Source organism: Pseudophryne corroboree, chromosome 3 (assembly GCF_028390025.1).
Source record: "Pseudophryne corroboree isolate aPseCor3 chromosome 3, aPseCor3.hap2, whole genome shotgun sequence".
Lineage (NCBI taxonomy): Eukaryota > Metazoa > Chordata > Amphibia > Anura > Myobatrachidae > Pseudophryne > Pseudophryne corroboree.
This window is the reverse complement of record NC_086446.1, coordinates 8,114,162-8,132,886: the sequence shown is the minus strand read 5'-3', so window position 1 is coordinate 8,132,886 and position 18,725 is coordinate 8,114,162. Positions and strand designations below refer to the sequence as shown.

The 18,725-nt window shown below is 45.1% G+C and overlaps 1 protein-coding gene across 1 annotated transcript in view; it reads left to right on the top strand.

Annotated features, from left to right (window-relative positions):
• LOC135054532 (zinc finger protein 585A-like) overlaps positions 1–18,308 on the top strand; it is a 105,477-nt gene extending 87,169 nt beyond the window's left edge. The window contains exon 8 of the mRNA XM_063957675.1: positions 16,996–18,308. Within this exon, the coding sequence (XP_063813745.1) occupies positions 16,996–18,185 (1,190 nt within the window). The 3' untranslated portion in view covers positions 18,186–18,308. The remainder of the gene's footprint in view (positions 1–16,995) is intronic.
• The last annotated feature ends 417 nt before the right edge of the window (positions 18,309–18,725 follow it).

Sequence of the window (18,725 nt, the reverse complement as noted above, 5' to 3'; positions counted from 1 at the left end):
ACCGTTTCTTATTATTAAAAGAGTCAACCCAGTTGCCTTTCGGCTATGTTTACCAAGATCTCTCAAGATTGGAAATACGTTTCACTGTTCCCTGTTGAAACAATAAGTTTCTTCCAGTAGATTTCCTCGGAGGATCTCTCAGGGTAGATCTCCAGTGGATGTACAGGGACAACAGGAGTTCTTGGTAGAGAAAGTTCTTGATTCCAAATTGTCCCGGGGTCGGCTTTATTTTTTAGTTCACTGGAAAGGCTATGGTCCGGAGGAAAGGTCTTGGGTCCTAGATAAGGATCTTCATGCCCCTAGGCTCAAGAGGGCATTTTTTCGGGAATTTCCTCAGAAACCTGGCTTTAGGGGTTCCTTGACCCCTCCTCAAGGGGGGGGGTACTGTTAGGCGCCGGGGTCCGCAATGTCCGCGCGGCCCGGCACCTAGCAACTAGGGACGCCGTGCGCGTTCAGCCACCTGCTTCCTAGCAACGCTAGACGCCGGGCGCGCTGAGCCGCACGGACCCTAGCAACGGGGACGCCACGGGCGGACCGCGTTCCCCGTTGCAGGGTCTAGTTGCACACACACTTGTCTTCTGGCCGTGCTGCAAGGCAGCTGCACGGCATTAATACCAATCAGGCTCTGAACAGCTGATTGGAGGACTCCTTGCTAAATACCTTCTCAGTGCTTTTCACAGACGCCGGTAATAGCTTCCTGCATGCTGCTTTGGTTTGCTGAGAGTCTGTTCCAGTCCTGCTGTGTCCGGTCATTCCTGTCCTCAGAAGTCTTGTATCCGGGAGTTGTCATCTCATCCCAGGAAGTCGTTGGGTCCCCAGTAGTCCTGACTGATCACCTTTGAATATCGAGTGGTTTTCGTGAGTTGCGGCTCTGCCGTGTGTTGCGGCTCAGCCGCTTTATCTTTACATATTTTGTCTTTGGAGCATTTGCGGAGGGTTCCGCTTCCACAAGTCCTCTCTGGAAATCGGCGGTGCCGGGTAGGAGAAGTGGACAAGTGGATATTTTGGTTGTCCTTTTCCCTGGCGGTTTTTCCGCACATATTCTAGTTTTTATTAGCTTGTAGCCCCTGGCCTGGTCGTTTAGTTAGAGGGCCCCTTGTTATCACCCTGTCTCGGATTTCCCTTTGTCTCTCATTAAGACCTGGGGGGCATCGGAGTTGGGCAGACGTAATCCGCCCTTCAAACGCGGCTGCCATGGGCTCAAGCAACCATAGTCTCGCAGGGGATTTCTGACAGCACGGGCGAGACAATGGAGTTAGGGCACCAGGGGCTATTTTCCATTCTTGCTCCCTTGCCCAGCATTACGTTCCAGTGCTCCGGTCCTCGCAATAAGATCTCCTCAGACCAGAGTGCTGGAATCATAACACCCCCAGCCTAGATGTTTCTTATTAAGATAATCAACAAACATTATTAAATTAAGTAAAATATTTTTATCTGCCATCCTTCAGTTCAGTTATGAGGTGGTCGACACGTTTGTACTTTTGTTTGTCCATGCATTTAATGATTGGAAGCCGCCTGCACTGGTTTTGCCTAACATTGACCATAAATAATTTGATTTGGGACTGCGCCACCAACTTCCCAGAGCCAGGAACTAGCACAGTGTCTGTATGTATCAAACGCCCAGAGCCAGGAACTGAAACAGTAACTGTACGCACCAACTACCCTGAGCCAGGATATAGATATTGGTCCCAGTAGAAGCCTGTTGTGGGGATTCTTCCAATCTGGACACCCTAGGACAGGCTTTTCCAACCTCGGTCCTCAAGGCACACTAAGAGTGCAGATGTTAGTGATATCCAGGCTTCAGCACAGATAAATCAAAATAACTAATGTACTGATAAAGTCCCCTGTGCTCAACAATGGATATCACTATAACTTACTGATAGTGTGCCTTGGGGAGCGAGGTTAGAAATGCCTCCCTAGGATCTACTTTCTTCTGCCAAAAATTTCAAGCAGGTAACACAACAGAGTCTATTTTCTTATGGTGGGCTCATCCCGGACACCTGGATGTCATCTGACTAGAAATTCACACTGCTGGAAGGTACATACTGTAACATTATAGTTGGGGCTTGTCCATCTCTATACAGACATTGTTCTAGAAGTCTTAGAATCAATAATAACCCAGGTTCTATGTTCTGTAGTGTTTTCATCACGTTGTGTTCTTAACCTATTTCCTTCATTAAACAATGACTATTTCTAATAAAATTCTGTTAAAAATATCTGCCAGATAAATGATTAATAGCTGATATTGTTCACTTTGGTCACCTTCCTTTAAAGTTGTTCCGTATTTGCAACACAATGGGAGGATTCGTTTAGGTGCAAGCAGCTCACAGGGGTGTGTGAGTTACCAGTGCAACCAGAAGTAAGTGCTGGCAATCACCCTCAAACTCGCTCCCCCTCACAGCCTCTTCTAGTGCCAGACACATTTTTGCTTGTAGCCCTATGGGGGCTGCAAACAAAATCTGCAAGTCTGGCAGTACCACAAGTGTGGCATGCCCCTGCACTTGCTCAAGCCTAATAGGATCTGCCTCACTGGGGGAATCCAAAGCCACACATAAAGCAAACACAACTCCGGAAGCCTGCTTTGAACGTCATGCTCTAGCGACTATATGTCTGTATTCTGAATTCTACGCTACCATGTAAATGCAGTGCCCCCACTGTCATTACTATCATGGGCTCTCACACCTACTATGTACCAAGTGCAGGAGACCTGTCTGGATTTGGCATCCACAATGTGTATGCACAAATAGTGAGTAATTCTGGCTACACACCCACGACATGCCTACTAAACAGTTTTCTTATGTGTGCTTGCATTGTTGCCACCTAGAAATGCCCATTTAGTGGACACAGAGAAACATTAGATGTGTCTGTCCCAGAAGTAGGCCCTATGTGGTCTATCGGAAACATCCACTGGCTAAGAACACATGATAGGTTATCTAGCAACTAACCTGACATACATCCCACTCAGGTTTTTCCAATGGTTAAGATTACTTATCATGGTGCATATGTATATCCCCTAGATCAGTGGTTCTCAAACTTTTGGAATCGCGGTGCCCTAGAGCATCAATTTTTTTTCCACCACACCTCCAGGTGCCAAATGCCCAAATGCTTCTTATTGAGAAATTTAGAAACAAATGTTAAATTAAGTCAGTTGTGTTTATATGTCATCCATAAGTTCAATTATGTGGTGAGAGACAAGATTTGCTTCTGTTTGTCCACATATTTTATGATTTGCAGCCTCCAGAACTGATTTTGCCTACTACATTGACCATAAATACATTTTAATTGGTCCTGGACCAACAATCCGAGGCACCCCTACAAGTGTCCCAAGGCACCGCTGGGTGCCTAGGCACACAGTTTGGGAACCACTGGCCTAGATGTTTAATTGGTTGTACTTCATGCAGTAAGCACCCCAAAGCATGTTTCACTGGTTTTGCTTTTTCAAGGCAACAAAAGTGATTTTATATTTTTCAGGGGTATTTAAGACCTCGTCTTGCCAATAGAAGAAAAACACACATCCACTATTCATTGGTTTAGATTAGGTATCATGGTGCATATGTATATCCCCTAGATGTTTTAGTAGTACTACTTCATGCAGTAAACACCATGATGCACGTTTCACTGGTTTAGCTTTTTCAAGGCAACAAAGTGATTGTGTTTTTTTCAGGGATATTCAGTACCTCATCTTGCCACAAAAACACACATCCACTATTCGTTGGTTATACTGTATAAATAAATATTCATTAAAAAATATCCTATTTTGTGGGAAAAGGTGGATAAGTGAATGAAGCAATGGTATCTTGTGTATTAGAGCTTCCCATGGAATTATCCCAATTGTGATTATGCATATAAATAGTTCTTAGTTAAACTTTGCTTTCTTTATTTCTATAACCTACAGAGCTAAACTCTAATTCATAGGTTCTCAAACTTGGTCCTCAGGACCCCACACAGTGCATGATTTGCAGGTAACCCAGCAGGTGCACAGATTAATTAATTACTCACAGACACATTTTTAAAGGTCCACAGATGGAACTAATTATTTTACTTGTAATTCTGTGAGGAGACCTGCAAAACATGCACTGTGTGGGGTACTGAGGACCGAGTTTGAGAACCTGTGCTCTAATTCATTGCCTGTCTTGTAACCAGAGTTGGAAGCCAACATTCTCCTTGCTACCCTGCTATCCCGATCCAAAGTAAGCACTGAGGACTAACCTGCCATAGTTCTGAGCAAATTACTGTTCAGCTGGCTATAACAACACTCAGAATTAAACAGTTCCAGATGCTGGTGAAGGTGCCAGGTAGTGACTACTCTTGTACGACTAGTGCACAGTTTGCACTCGCAGTTGGCGTCTGGTGGCCTAGTACCAGCAATAGGAGTGGCCAGTAACACCAGGGTAATAATGATAAAATGAAACACCAAGACAAGTGATCAAACCACTAACAAACTGTTGAGAGAAAAGGACAGGGCGGAAGATTAAGCCCACTTTCTCATAGTTTATATCTGACGGCAAGTGGTGTGAAAATACCAAGGCACTTTCAAGGACCTGTTTACTCATGTGAAGAGTGTCCTAGTAGGAGTTTGGTTTGGGCTCTGGACAAGGGAGTACTGGTAGTCAGGATTCACTTGGGGGGTCCCCTGTATGAAACAATACTATGTTTAAAGTGAAATAGTAGATTTATTTCATACAGGATAAGTACGTTGTTAAGCAGGCAGATTACAACAGGTATTAAAGTCCAGACAGAACTAGTGAGTATAGGTAGTAGTGTCCCAGATAGTAGTGGTTAATGTAGATAATCTGAGGTGTTACAGTAATATCCAGACTCTACTGATAAGTGCAGGTATACTAGGAACAGGGTATAGTGAATACACAGGTGAGAGCAGGTGATTGGAGGCAAGGGACTTGAAGTGCAGGTGATCAGGAATGCACTTGGCAAACATTATAGATAGCAATATTGCTTATTATAAAGGTACCGGATTGTAATGGTAAATGCAGATTATCAAGCCGGTAAATGAACAAAGTCCTAAATGGCAGATATATACAGTATATTAACAGAGTCCCGGGTAGCTGATAGATGTGATAAATGAACAAGTTCCAGGTGATTGGTAAACTGAACTCTGGGGAAGCAGATTAGTGTCCCAGACTATTTACTAGGAGAAGGCACAAGGGAAGCAGGTGGCAGGGGGACGGGACCTAGGGGCTAATTCAGACCACATCGCTGCTGTGTGTTTTTGCTCGTTGGTAGGGAGCTACTCAGGTACAAGAGCATCGCCGCCATGCAATGATTTTGTACTTGTGCGGGGGGGGGGGGGGGGAGCGGAGCCAGACATGTGGGCGGGCTAGCCCTGTGCTGGGCGTCCCTTCGCATGTCTGTGAAACTGATCGTAGATGTGATACATTTATCACATCTGCCATCAGGTCTGAATTAGGCCCCTAGAGCCAGTAGAAAAGCAGAGGGAATACTTGCTAGAAACGTGGCCCAGAGTGCAGTCACTGAGGCAGAGTTGACTTGATGAGCTGGCACTGGTCACTGCACAGAGCACACACAAAACGCCAGTCCCCAGGTATAATCACAATTCGGTAATCAGGGCTATAAGATCACAGACTAGCCAGGGTGGAGAATCCTAGACAGACCTCAGGCAGAATGACACCACAGACAGGGAAAAGAACGTGTATGAGTTGTGACAGTACCACCTCTCCAAGGAGCGGGTTCTAGATGCTCTAACAAATGTCTAAGTGAATGGATAACGGAGACATCAGGGTATCCTAATGCTGCCAAGGAAGCCCAACAGAGACCCTCAGATGCTCTCTATTTCCTCCTTGCAGCCTTCCCAGTAGTAACCGTAGACTGGAGCTGGAAGGAAACAATGCGTAGGCTGCTGGTTGGAATCTTTTTGCTGGCAATGGAGATCCCCACAAGGGACAGTGTATGGTGGAAAGGTTCTAGAGACCTGACACTGGAGACCCGGAAGGACCCGGTGTGACAGTTCAGCACATGAATGTAGACTGCAACCTACCAGACACTCCAATCTGTTTCCTAGTTCAAAAACAATCTAGAAACCAGCAGTGGCTGTAAAAATTCAAATAGTATGGACGGTTTGTTATAAATGAATAATAAACCATTTATTAATCAATACACATTCAAAAAAATATTAAAAAAGGGGTATACACAATAAATAAAAACTCTTAGTAAAATAGCCAGTGCCATCAAATTGAAATACTAAATTCTCAGCCGATCCACTATAACGGCTCTTATAAATAAGTCCTCAATTGGCTGGGACCTCCTCCAAAGAATAGCAGTCAGAATATAAGCAATGGATATTACCAGATATAGATTAGGATTGTCCCTTGATGTACTCTCATCCTTAGGAATTATCCATTTGTGGCCAGAGGGGAATCCAAATGAAAAGTGCTTAGCTGTTGATCCAAATGTTGGAGTGAATATCTAATAGATGCCAGAGATACAGTAGATGGCAGGAGTCCAAGATATCTGGTGTGGTATCGGTTCTCAATTGTGGCCTACCGGCTCTCAGTATCAAGCTCTACGCGTTTCGCTGGTTACAGGACATCCAGCTTCATCAGGAGCATCATGTTTTCATGTTGTTTTACCCATAGTGTGTTTCTTTTGTTTAATTTAGTGGAATTTAGCCAGAGCCCGGTGGTCAGACAGGTTCCCAGCAGACACCAGGGCGGGACAACGAATTCTTCCAGAAAAGTATACATAAGCAATCCCTAGCCACAATGTAAAAGGCTGACCCACCTGTCTAAGATCAATGATATCACTCTCAGCCAGTGGTGGCTCTAGAGGTGGGAATGCAGCACAGTCCAAAATTCAAATAGGGGAGCCACACCAACTGCCACCAACTGTCATTCCAACTGACTCACTGGCAGTTGGTGCGGCTCCCCTATTTGAACTTTGGACTACGCTGCAGCCCCACCTCTGGAGCCAACACTGCTCCCAACCAATGGGCATGCTACACATATCCAAGAAAAATGGGGGAGGAGGAGGAGGGAAAACAGTGATTCATTCTGTGTGTGAGATTGGAGGTGAGAGGTTCTAGAGAAATCTGGGGAAAACCTGTCTGGGAAGAACTTGAGCAGCCAAAGGAGTTGGTAAAGCTGCTTTACCCAGGAATTGGACTCAGTAAATATCAGGAGACAGCAGGCAAGATGATCTTAAGCAGCTGTACACAGTGCCATCAGTACTATACCCCTGGGTGAGCGTGGACATATTTACAGTAATTATCACTGATGGTTGGAACTCTGCAGGGGCTGTTAAGGGGACTGGTAATTACCTGGCATGTTATTCAATGGGTTACAATATGTAATGATTATTTACATTACTGTATTACACTATTGTGTTTTCTGTGCAATAAAGTGTCTGTTTATATATTTATTTCCCCCCTACTCGTGTGTTGCTGAACCTAAGGATCCGGGCATACTGAGCAAACAATGGTTCCAATAGATGTATCCTCACATATGGCATGAGCAGTAAAAGCCCCATAATCCTCAATGTCCCCAGACAAAGATGCTTGGATCTCTTCTGGAATCATATCTGGGTGCTGAGCAGGCACTGGGCACTCAAACGGTTGAGGATGATGGACACTCAAAACACTGGACAGAAGATGGACACAGAGATGGACCCATATAGACTGGAACCTTGGATAGGCAGGAACCCCCGGATAGACCCAGCTGGATAGGAAACTTGAATGGACCTGGCTGGGCAGGAACCTCGAATGACACCGGATGGGCAGGAACTTCGGCACAGAATTCTGGTGCTTCACGGATCTTGAACAACGGAGGCATACAGCTGCTGGAAGACACAAAAAAAATTAGATCACTTTGACAGGCATCCGGTGAGGTGGCATTTGAGACAGTAGATGAAACCTCTTTCCCAGAGGCAAGGGTAGAGCTCAGGTTCTCATGCCCGAAGACAAGGGCAGGTGGGTCCACATGCCCAAAGGCAAGGGAAGACTAGTCCTTATGCCCAAAGGCAAGGGCAGACCTTGGGTGGGTTGCCAGCAAAGCAGTGCTAAGAGGGAACTGGAAAACAGCAGCTGGTCACAGAGATGGTTTCACCTTAGAAGCTGACAGGCAGGAGACCCTGGCTGAGGCTGACAGACAAGTGTCCTTTCCTGGGATAGCAACGCTTAAAGCCTGTTTCTGGGGTAGGAAACTTGTACCCTCTCCTGGATTCTTGAAGCCACCTCCTTTGGCAGGACACTTGAAGCCTCCTCCTGGGGTAGGATAATTGGAAGCCATTCCTTGGGCAGGTTACTAAGAGCCCCCTACTGTGGCAGGATACTTGAATTCCCTTTCTGGTGCAGTTACTATTCTTCTCCTTCTCCTGTTATAGCAGTGAGCAGTACAGTTGGTGTAATGGCAAGCATTACTGAATCACAGAGGTGAGGTTGTGGGTTCAAGTCCCTTACTGCATGGAGTTTGTATTTTCTCCCTGTTCTTTTATGGGTTTCCTCCCACAATCCAATAATTATACCAGCTGAGCAACTAGTGTATATGTGTTTGCCTATGTGGTAAGGAATATAGACTGTTAGCCCCTGGGACTGAGGTAAGTGAGCGGATATTCTCTGTAAAGTGCTGTGGAATATGTATGTGCTATATATGGATAACTGGTAGCGAATGATCATGCATACCCCTGATCGGATCAGCTCCGGCTGCCAGGTTTGTATGATGTCCCTCATGTGGGTGTGACTGACCTCCCCCTGACCTTAGCTGCTGCCCTGATCTTGTGCTTCTCACGCTGTGCACCAGAAATGCGTAATTCCCAGCTCTGCTAACAGTACATTACGCGTATACTGCCCACTGTGTGCGAGCCTGGATGCAGCAGTATTCCGTCACCTGATGTGAGGATATGGGGCTCACAGATCACTTCCAGTATTAGATGGAAAGGTGAAATGTTTATGTTTAAGGACAAGTTGCCCCACAGCATGGCACCCTTGGACTCGGCAACAGGAGCAGAGAGTCCAGTAATGTCCCGTGGCTCGGGACAGTCTGCCGTTGATCCAACGTACGTTTCAGCAGGGGTGATGTATAGAGGCAGTGACCAGGATAAGGGGCCGGTGACGGGTCTAAATAATCCCAAAGTTATTTGTCCCACACGGCCTCTTGGCAGAGCATCAACGCTTATCCACTATCAGAGACAATCACTGACTGCAAAGCTCTCCGGTAGCCATTCTTACCCCCTCTCACCCCCAATAGCGTAATCACTCAGGAGTGTCTGATGCTCCCCTTCCACTCATGACTTAAAATAATAGTCCTAGTAAAGAATAATACATTTTGACATGAATAACTTGATTGCATTTTCATAAACTGAATCTGATAGATATATTGTGTATTGTATATTTGCTTAGTTCTTATAATGTAGTAAGGGGAATGGGTCACCTCAATCTGCTCCCACCTGCTCTGCTCTGTTCCCTTCTGTCCAGTCCCTCCCCCAGCTGTGACTCCTGACTTCATCTCTCCTCTCCGTCCCCTCAAAATACAAGACAAAAGTGTAGGAAACAGATACTTATCACCCACCCAAAAGCTCAGACAGATGACAGAGCAGATGTGTGGTTACGTTCTACAAAGATGGGCGACACAAAGATATTACAGAGACACTGGCAGGTACTTTGTGCAGATGAAGATTTAGACAAAGGTGTGGGAGATACAATCTCCAGCTGGAGCAGCTGGAGAAGATCAAGAAATCACTTTTTCAATGGACAACTAGCATATGGACAATTGACAGTTATGAGCTATTCGTTCATTATTTCTCCGGCTGGGTCCACAGGTTATCCACAGGATAACAATGGGATATGATGGAGCGACAGCGGATTGGCACCAAAGATCACAAGCTTTCAGTCCTCCCAGGATGCAATGGGCTCGTCCATATAGCCCCGCCCACTGGCTCAGGCAAATCAGTTTTTTGTTTGGTGCGGCAGGAGCCGGACCATGGTCACAGGGCTGCTGTTCTATGGCAGCCCTAAGCTTTATTATTTTATTTTTAATAGTCTAACTATGTTTTTGAGTGATCTTTCCTAACAGCGTCTTAAACGCATATTGGAAAGAGTCGCTCCAACAACGCTTACCCACGGTTCAAGTGCTGTGTCGACGGGCGTCTGTGTCGGATATACTAGCACAGGGGTGTCAAACTCAAATTCATCGGGGGCCGCATCAGCAGTTTGGTCCCCATCAAAGGGCCGGTTGTATCTGTAGGTCTATCCAAAATTTAGGTCCCCATTTTACACATTGCGGCAGGCACAGGTCCCCATTTTACACATTGTGACAGGCACAGGTCCCCATTTTACACATAGCGGCAGGTACAGGTCCCCATTTTACACATTGTGGCAGGCACAGGTCCCCATTTTACACATTGTGGCAGGCACAGGTCCCCATTTTACACATTGCGGCAGGCACAGGTCCCCATTTTACACATTGTGGCAGGCACAGGTCCCCATTTTACACATAGCGGCAGGTACAGGTCCCCATTTTACACATAGCGGCAGGCACAGGTCCCCATTTTACACATTGGCACAGGTCCCCATTTTACACATTGTGGCAGGCACAGGTCCCCATTTTACACATTGGCACAGGTCCCCATTTTACACATTGGCACAGGTCCCCATTTTACACATTGCGGCAGGCACGGGTCCCCATTTTACACATAGCGGCAGGTACAGGTCCCCATTTTACACATTGTGGCAGGCACAGGTCCCCATTTTACACATTGGCACAGGTCCCCATTTTACACATTGTGGCAGGCACAGGTCCCCATTTTACACATTGGCACAGGTCCCCATTTTACACATTGGCACAGGTCCCCATTTTACACATTGTGGCAGGCACAGGTCCCCATTTTACACATTGGCACAGGTCCCCATTTTACACATTGTGGCAGGCACAGGTCCCCATTTTACACATTGGCACAGGTCCCCATTTTACACATTGGCACAGGTCCCCATTTTACACATTGTGGCAGGCACAGGTCCCCATTTTACACATAGCGGCAGGTGGTGGAAGGAGGGAGAGAGAGAGAAAGAGAGGAAGGGAGAGGGGCTGACTTACATTTGAAGCGGTTCTCGCCGCTCTTCAGCCGCCTCTCCCTCCTCGTCTGCGCGGCTCCCTTCTTCTCCCTCCTCCGACGGGGTTTCGTTGAATGACGCGTTTGCGCCGTGACGTCACGACGCAATCGCGTCATTCCGCGAAACCCCGCCCCCCCCGAGCTGGGCACTCGGGAGAAGGGGGTTTCATGGCGGCGCCACCGCGGGCCATCAGACGAGGTCTGGCGGGCCGGATTCGGCCCGCGGGCCTTGTCTTTGACACCCCTGTACTAGCAGGTCCACCAGACGTTACCAGGCTGTGGCCGGAGCATGGGGAGAAGGTAAGGCACCGGTTCCACTTAGAAGGGGAATACGGACACCGCCGCACTGGTATGGGAGGAGACTACCAAACAGTAGCTGATGCACCGCCACCACGGATGCTCCAGAGCTAGGCATTAGGGATCATAAAGTGCAGGAATGGTATGAGGCTGGGATCCCTAGGGTTGATGTCAGCATGGGCAGTCAGATGCTCTCCTGGTCGGCCCTACCCCCAGTTCATGACCAGTTTCCGTCGGTCTCCCGCCATGAACTGTTGCCTCACTTCCGTCTCAGACGCTACCATGAGGTGTCTCGGTCGCAGCATAGGCCGCTGCGTCTGTGTACACTAAACTCTACCGCGAGGAGACCCAGTCGCAGGACAGGCGTCTGTATGACCGGTGCGCTTGTATGCACAGTGCGTCTATGTCCGCTTAAAGTTCCCGGAGCGACAGTGTACACTAGTAGCGTCTGGATCCATTCGGCGTTTGCTAATATATTGATCGATCTTGGAAGTGAGGCGAGTCTCCCTGTATCCCACTCTACTGAGTACGGGTTATACAGCACTACAATTCTTTCTACTTTTGTCAGTATGAATAGTTAAATTTAAGTGCCTATTGCATATGAGTCTTTACATTACTGTGGTTTTCTTCGCATTGCGTCTGAATACGTTCGGATCTGTTGTGCTCAAATGACTAATATATAACATGTGACTGACTGCTAGTGTGATTGCTGACTTTATATATGTTTGTCAGTGTTTCTTCTGAACCTCAATGCTGGTGCATGGGATGGGGTCAGATTGATATCACTTTAATAAGGTAAAGTGATTACAGTCACTAACTGTGTAGTACACTGTGAAAAGCTGATTATTTATCATGTCTAAGAGCGGCAAAAGTGACGAGGTTACACTGACAGTAACACCAACACTTATAACATGTTTGTCCTGCAAAACGGGATTATCCTCTCAGGATCTGGCACATGATGTGCAAATTGTTTTGATTTTGCAACACTGTTAGCAACACTGATTTTGTACATATTTATACCTCTATGTGAGAGATTGGGACTTTCTTATCAACAATTATTTATAATTCAAGATACCCTAGATATCTATGAATTTGTATGATCACCACAAACTGTCACCTCTGCTTAAATATTTCATCTGTATTACCAGCATATATACTGGCTGACAAATGCGTAGGATATAATCTAATCAGTAATAATGTGTGAATATTAATTGATTTCCTATATATGAAAGTCATTATAATATTATTATTATTATTTTCATGCACTTTGGCATAGGAGAACAAGAGAGGATTCGCTCTAATATTCTGAATACTATTTGAATGAATTAGTTTAAACAAATTTACATTTCTGATTTTTATCAGAGCTTCCTCTCTTCTGAGCACTCTCTCATCTGGCTGATAGCTGTGCTGGCTTGGGTTCTGCCCTTCCCAGCGTACTCTTGGTTATCACAACAGAAAGCAGAAGTGTTCCTTCTTCCTTCTGCCTTGATCTTAAGGGGAGTTAGATCAATCAATTCATGATCTTCCCCTATTTAAAACTGGTGAAGGTTCTCCTTTCCAACACTCTCTCATCTGGAAAAGCCTGGGGCCCAGTTATCCAGTGACGCATAGCAGGCAGAGTACAGACAGCAGAAGTGCGTTCTCTCTTCCTTCATAAGTCATCTTCATCATTCAAGGTCGTACTATCCTGAGAGTAGCCCGATCTTCTATCTCGGAAGCTGATAGGATAGACCTGGTTAGTACTTTGAAGGGGAACCACTTAGGAATACCAGGCACTGTGGATATCGCTAAGATGATCACTCATATCTTCATGTAAAAACACTGGTGGGGCAGTCCTAATCTGCTCACTCTCTCTCATCTAATCCATATTTCACCTCTTTTTCTCTTCTATTTTTATTAATTATTTAATATGTTTGGACCATATAGGTCGATATTTTAACGGAATAAAATAAAAGTTAAGTTTTAGATTATTTATCATCATATCACTTCACCTGATACTGATTAATTATCATCACCATTTTCAATTAAGAGTGCTCCCGAAAAGGTTTTCTTTTGTCTTGTCTCTTTTTATGTAGACAAGTGGGGTTTGCCAGAGATAGATCTCATGGCGTCCCATCTGAACAACAAAGTGCCAGTATACGGGTCAAGAACAAAGGATCCCGGAGCGATCTTTGTGGACCCTCTATCAATCAAATGGGATTTTCATCTGGCATATCTGTTTCCTCCGATCATCTTGCTACCCAAGCTGGTGTGGAAAATAAAGCCAGAAAAGGGTGCCATGATTCTAATAGCTCTGGCTTGGCCCAGCGATTGGTATACAGATCTGCAAAGTATGTCAATGGATGCTCCAATTCTGCTCCCTCAACGTCCAGATCTACTGATGCAGTGTCCTTGTTATCACAGGCAGCTGGATCGACTGTCGTTGACGGCGTGGTTCTTGAAACCTCTATCCTGAAGTCAAGAGGATTCTCACAACAGGTAATTCAAACAATGCTCAGAGCAAGGAAACCCTCCTCAGCTCGCATTTATCACCGAATATGGCAGACCTATATTCATTGGTGCATTAAAGGAAATATAGACCCAAAATCTTTCCAAGTTTCCAGGGTCTTAGATTTCCTTCAAGCAGGAATGGATAAGGGTTTGAAGGTGACTTCCTTGAGAGTGCAAGTATCAGCATTGACTGTATGGTTCCAAAAGAAAATTGCCAATTTACAGGATCTGCGTACTGTTTTCCAGGGAATGCTGCGCATTCAACTGGCTTTTGTTCCTCCGGCAGTGCCTTGGGACTTAAGTCTAGTTCTCAAAGCCCTTCAAGTTGCTCTGTTTGAACCACTTAATAAAGTGGATCTGAAATTGTTGACTGCTAAAGTTCTCTTTTTTTTACTGACTATGACATCAGCTAGAAGAGTGTCAGATTTAGTAGCGCTGTCATGCCGTTCTTCTTTTCTGATTTTTTTTATCCAGATAAAGCAGTTCTCAGAACTAGGTCTGGGTATCTTCCTAAGTTGGTGTCTATATTCCACCTTCATGAAGAAATTGTAGTCCCGGCTTTTCAGGTATCGGGACTGTCTGCGGGAGAAGCGTCGCTGGACGTAGTCCGGGCGTTAAGGATCTACTTGGATCGTACCAGTGCCTTCAGAAAGACAGATTCTCTCTCCATTCTCTACGGATTTCACAAGAGAGGATGGCCTGCTACTAAACAGACGCTAGCAAGATGGCTTCGAATGACGATTTCAGAAGCGTATTCTCAAGCTGATCTCCCTGTTACGGCTAATGTCTTGCTCACTCTACTCGTAAGGTAGGTCCTTCATGGGCAGCACAACATGGTGCTTCAGCAGAACAGATATGTAAGGCAGCCACATGGTCTTCCATTAACACTTTCATTAGACATTATGCCTTGGATACTTTTGCCTCTTATGACGCTAAATTCGGGCGCAAGGTTCTCCTGTCCAATCAGGAGTGTACCCACCACTAAATTGCTTTGGGCTAAATTGCTTTGAGAAATCCCATTGTTATCCTGTGGATAATCTGTGGGCCCAGCCGATGAAATATACGTTATGGTAAGAACTTACCGTTGATAACGGTATTTCTCCTATGTCCACAGGTTCCACAAGGATCCCACCCTGATGCAACTGATTTGGGGATCTTTATACTCGCTAAACTCGTCCCTCTTGCATGGAAGGGTGTGCATGTGTGTTCTTCTCGCCTTAATAGGGCTCTACATGATGCTCCTGCCTAAATGATTTGGAATACAACTGATTTGCCTGAGACAGTGGGCGGGGATATATGGACGAGTCCGTTGCATCCTGGGAGGACTGAAAGCTTGTGATCGTTTGGTGCCAATCCGCTGTAGCTCCATCATATCCCATTGTTATCCTGTGGAACCTGTGGACATAGGAGAAATACCGTTATCAACGATAAGTTCTTACCATAACGTATATTTCTTCAGCAATTTAGCAGGCAAAGGGTCTAGAGGTGATTCCAAGTGTTGAATTTGCATTTTTAAGCAGTTGCTGTGAACCCACAACATGCAGTTAAATGAGACAAAATCAGACAGATCGCAGGGACCTTCAGACTGGCCAAATCATCAAATTTATATTGACCTAACCATATAGTATCCCATCTTCCACCTATTGTATCACACCATTGTCACCAAAATCTCCCTTTTTTTCAAACACACCAAACACATTTTCACTCAGTAAATTGGGATGTATTCCTCCCTTTCTAGAAATAATTCAGCAATCTTATATCCTGAAACCCCCCAAAAAACCCTAAAAAAACTTTGTTGACCTTTTGTGTGTCGACCATGCCCACGTCAACCTAATGACCATGTCGACCTTCCATATATATTGACCTAGACATGTCAACTTTCGGTCAGTGTCGACCTACTTACTGTTGACCTTCAGTGGTCAAACTAGTGACTGACGACCTAAAGACCGGATACCAGTTTAGTTATTTTTAGATTTATATATTATATTTTAAGTTAGTAGTTCCCAAACTTGGTGCCGTGAGGCACTTCCAGAGGTGCTTCTGGTTGGTGGTCCAGCACTAGGGTGCCATGATTCAAGAAAGTTTGGGAACCACTGTTATAAGGCAATTCTTTCCTCTGCCACTGTAAATTGTGCGGCAGTATCAGCAAAGACGGTGTTGATGAGCTTCTGATTCAGTGTGGGGCTGAAGGGATCTGTCCACACAGAGAAGAAAAAGGGTGGACAGACAGTCCAGGTGGAGACTGCTGTTAGAGCCCAGGGTGCCTGGAGGCCAGTGGGGGCTATGAAGCCACATTCTTATCCGCAAGAGGCAGGGAGAACCAGAATACACACATGTGGCGCACCTGTGGGTTTGTGTGCTGTAATAGAAATCCAGAGGGAATGTGACCCTGACTGCAGCCTGTTCATTTGCCAGAAAAAGGGAGTACCAGCTTCCATTCCCAGTACATGTCACCACACCTTGCATTACATTTCTATCTTCTGCAGTGGAAGTACTATATCTAGGCAGATATCTTTGTGATCCATTGGCGTATAATTTCTAGTGAAGATGGCAGAATATCGCAGTGTAAGTGACTCTGAATGAGGCTTGATAGTAGGTACATTCTGCAGTCACTTAGATGGGAGCAGGCTCTTTTAGGAAGACAATGCATCACCCTACAGGTCTGGAGCCACCATATTATGGCTGGAGGAGCATTCCTCTGAGTCTGACATCAGAAATTGGACCCCTCATTTGCCATATCTGAACCCAGTAGCACTCCACTGGGGAATATTATAAATTGTACCTTATTATGGAGAGACATTCAATTTTCTGTACACTTATTCCCAACAGATGAATGTAACAGAAGGAATATCTCGGAAGAAAATCTAATTTCATCTTCAGGTTGTAAAACAGAAGATGATGACATCACACAAGATTCTCCTGGAGAAACCCCTACTGCTCTACTCGTACCTCCTGTACCTCAAAATGTGCTTGTGTCATGTGGTCCCTCTAATCAAAGGGAATGTTCTGATAACACTGATATTGGGTCATCTTCTACAGCTCTGACAGTAGATAAAATATTTCCCTGTTCTATAGATGACAGATGTTTTACACAGACCGCACATCTTATAACCAATCATCCAGCTAAGGGAGGTGAGAAACCATTTCCATGTTCTGAGTGTGGGAAATGTTTTACACACAACTCACGTCTTGTTACACATCAGAGAAGTCACACAGGTGAGAAACCATTTCCATGTTCTGAGTGTGGGAAAAGTTTTACCGATAAATCAAATCTTGTTACACATCAGAGAAGTCACACAGGTGACAAGCCATTTCCATGTTCTGAGTGTGGGAAAAGTTTTACACACAAGTCACATCTTGTTGCACATCAGAGAAGTCACATAGGTGAGAAGCCATTTCCATGTTCTGAGTGTGGGAAAAGTTTTACACACAAGTCATATCTTGTTGCACATCAGAGAAGTCACACAGGTGAGAAGCCATTTCCATGTTCTGAGTGTGGGAAAAGTTTTACACACAAGTCATATCTTGTTGCACATCAGAGAAGTCACACAGGTGAGAAGCCATTTCCATGTTCTGAGTGTGGGAAATGTTTTACACACAACTCACGTCTTGTTAAACATCAGAGAAGTCACACAGGTGAGAAACCATTTCCATGTTCTGAGTGTGGGAAATGTTTTGCTGATAAATCAAATCTTGTTACACATCAGAGAAGTCACACAGGTGACAAGCCATTTCCATGTTCTGAGTGTGGGAAATGTTTTACATGGAAATCACTTCTATGTCTACATGAGAGAATACATACAGGTGAGAAGCCATTTCCATGTTCACAGTGTGGGAAATGTTTTACCAAAAAATCAAATCTTGTTACACATCAGAGAAGTCACACAGGTGACAAGCCATTTCCATGTTCTGAGTGTGGGAAATGTTTTACACACAAGTCATGTCTTGTTAAACATCAGAGAAGTCACACAGGTGACAATCCATTTCCATGTTCTGAGTGTGGGAAATGTTTTACACGGAAATCACTTCTATGCCTACATGAGAGAATACATATAGGTGAGAAGCCATTTCCATGTTCACAGTGTGGGAAATGTTTTACCAATAAATCAAATCTTGTTACACATCAGAGAAGTCACACAGGTGACAAGCCATTTCCATGTTCTGAGTGTGGGAAACGTTTTACACACAAGTCACGTCTTGTTAAACATCAGAGAAGTCACACAGGTGAGAGGCCATTTCCATGTTCTGAGTGTGGGAATTGTTTTAGCGATAAATCATCTGTTGTTAGACATCAGAAACTTCACACACATGAGAATGTGTAGCATGACAGTAATCGAATCTTGATAAAACTATACTTTATTAACACTAGTTAAAATTTGTATATATGCAGATGGAAAGTTATTTATCTTACAAATAAATCTAATTTCTCACATGTTTTTGTTAAAGGGCTGAGCTGGAATGATTTGTGTTATTTCTCTAGCATCCGTAAGGGATATTGGGGACAGAATTAGTGCGATGGGGTATAGATGGGTCCAAAGGAGCAAGTGCACTTTAAAATTCTTCACTGGGTGTGCTGGCTCCTCCCCTCTAGGCCCCCTCCTACAGCTCAGTTTAGATAAAGTTCCCTCAGGAGAGGATGCACACTCTAAAGCTCCAGAGTTTTTCTTCATTTTATTTCTAAGTTTTATTTATTTCGGTATGCTGTTTGGGCAACAGCATACCTGCACCGTGGGAGTTATGGGGGAGACGGTCACCGGCCTCTTGAGGTGCAGAGCCGCTTACCCGCTGAGGGGCTATTTGTTCAGCGAGGCATGGATCCTTGGCTGTTGCAAACCCTTAACACTGCGTGAAGGTGATCATCA